At 54.9% G+C, this 2,139-nt stretch overlaps 1 protein-coding gene across 1 annotated transcript; it reads left to right on the top strand.

Moving 5' to 3' along the window:
* Nucleotides 1–373: 373 nt before the first annotated feature.
* On the top strand, nucleotides 374–1,764 carry LOC114923837 (casein kinase II subunit alpha'-like; the record flags this gene model as incomplete). Its single annotated transcript, XM_029287172.1, has 2 exons — nucleotides 374–485; nucleotides 1,663–1,764. Coding segments are annotated over 2 exons (214 nt in total), but the record flags the coding sequence as incomplete, so codon positions are not given.
* Between the last annotated feature and the right edge of the window lie 375 nt (nucleotides 1,765–2,139).

Below are 2,139 nucleotides of genomic sequence, written 5' to 3' on the forward strand. Positions count from 1 at the left end.
CTCTCTCTCTCTCTCTCTCCCTCTCTTTTTCTCTCTCTCTTTCTCCCCCCCTCTCTCTCTCCCTCTCTCCCTCTCTCTTTTTCTCTCTTTCTCTCCCCCTCTTTTTCTCTCTCTCTCTTTCTCTCCCTCTCTCCCTCTCTCTCTCTCTCTCTCTTTCTCTCTCTCTCTCTCCCTCTCTCTTTTTCTCTCTCTCTTTCTCTCCACCCCCCCTCTCTCTCCCTCTCTCTCTCTCTTTTTCTCTCTCTCTCTTTCTCTCCCTCTCTCTCTCTCTCTCTTTCTCTCCCTCTCTCTCTCTTTTTCTCTCTCTTTCTCTCTCTCTCTCCCCCCCTCTCTCTCCCCCTCCCTCCCTCCCTCCATCCCTTTATTTCAACAGTAACCAAGATGACTACCAACTTGTGCGGAAACTCGGTCGTGGCAAATACAGCGAAGTCTTTGAAGCCATCAACATCACCAACAACGAGAAAGTGGTGGTGAAAATCCTCAAGGTGGGTCAGTCGGCATCTTCCCGTTTGGGGGGGGGCCTTCCAGGGCAGGGGACGTCCCTTCACCCAGGCCACAGGCGGGGTGGGTCCAGGGTTCGAGTCTCACCTTCGCTCCCGAATGGGGTTGATCATAACAGTACTGATGCCAAGAATTAACAGAATGACAGAGCTGGAAGGGACCTCGGAGGTCATCTAGTCCAGCTCCCTTCTCAGGCAGGAAGCCCACTGCTGTTGCCGACAAGTAACTGTCCAGTCTCTGCTTGAAAACTTCCAGTGTTGCAGCACCCACAACGTCTGAAGGCCACTTCTGTCCCACTGATTATATTGATCTGGGATTATAGAATGACAGAATAGAAGAGCTGGAGGGGACCTTGGAGGTCATCTAGTCCAACCCCCTGGGTCAGGCACGGAACCCTGTACCACATCAGATGAGTGGCTTTCCAGTCTCTCCTTGAAAGCCTCCAGGGTTTGTCCAGCAGCCACAACCTGGAGGTTTTCAAGAAGAGACTAGACCAAGGGTAGGCAACCTCGGCTCTTTTATGACTCGTGGACTTCCAACTCCCAGAATTCCTGAGCCAGCATGGCTGGCTCAGGAATTCTGGGAGTTGAAGTCCACGAGTCATAAAAGAGCCGAGGTTGCCTACCCCTGGACTAGACAAACAAAAGTTACCAGAAGTGAGCAAAAGTTTCAAGCCAGCCTGGGGATCTGCTGCTAAAAGGCAGCCCGCCTGCCGGCTACGTCTTACATAACGTTGTCCTGCTTGTGGTCTGGTTTAAATGGCTTTTGATTGGTTTGGGAGTAGGGTTTAAGAGCAGGTGTAATTGCACGCTGGCCAGAGTCCGTTTTGCGTGAGGTCGGCACTCACGTCACTTTGCCAAATGAGTAAAACAGCTCTGCAGTGCCTCGACCTCGGGGGGGCTCCCCCTGATCAAGCCGACTGCGCTCTGCCCTTTCCAGGGGCTGCAGAGCTGCTGCCCTGGGTGTGTGTGGGGGGGGGAAGTGTGGGTGAGAAAGGAAAGCAGGAGGATGCAATATGGATCCCCCCCCCAGTGCCTGGGCCGCAGTGTCTGAGCAGAACCACAAGCCCGGCCAGAGTGAGGGGGTGTGTGGCAGTGTACCCCGTTCCAGGCCGAGAGACCCCGCAGCCCGGCGGTTACTGCACGCCTTCTTTCTTTTCAGCCAGTAAAAAAAAAGAAAATAAAGCGTGAAATTAAAATCCTGGAAAACCTGCGGGGAGGACCTAACATCATCAACCTTCTAGACATCGTCAAGGACCCCGTGGTAAGCGGGGGCGGGGGGAGGTTGGGGGGCTGCTGGCAGTGGGAGGCCCAGTCCCGCCCGGTGCAGGGCCACTTCCCTCTGTGTCCAGAGTGGCAGCCCCCCCAGGCATTGGGGACGCGGGTAAGGGGAGGCTGCTCGAGACCCTAGACCAGAGGTAGGCAACCTTGGCTCTTTTATGACTCGTGGACTCCAACTCCCAGAATTCCTGAGCCAGCATGGGGAAAACTATGGCCCCCTCATGGCTTGTGGACTTCAACTCCCAGAATTCCTGAGCCAGCATGGGGGAAACTATGGCCCCCTCATGGCTTGTGGACTCCAACTCCCAGAATTCCTGAGCCAGCATGGGGGAAACTATGGCCCCCTCATGGCTTGTGG

Source organism: Protobothrops mucrosquamatus, unplaced genomic scaffold, assembly GCF_001527695.2.
Source record: "Protobothrops mucrosquamatus isolate PMUCROS unplaced genomic scaffold, P.Mucros_1.0 scaffold23403, whole genome shotgun sequence".
Classification (NCBI taxonomy): Eukaryota; Metazoa; Chordata; class Lepidosauria; order Squamata; family Viperidae; genus Protobothrops; species Protobothrops mucrosquamatus.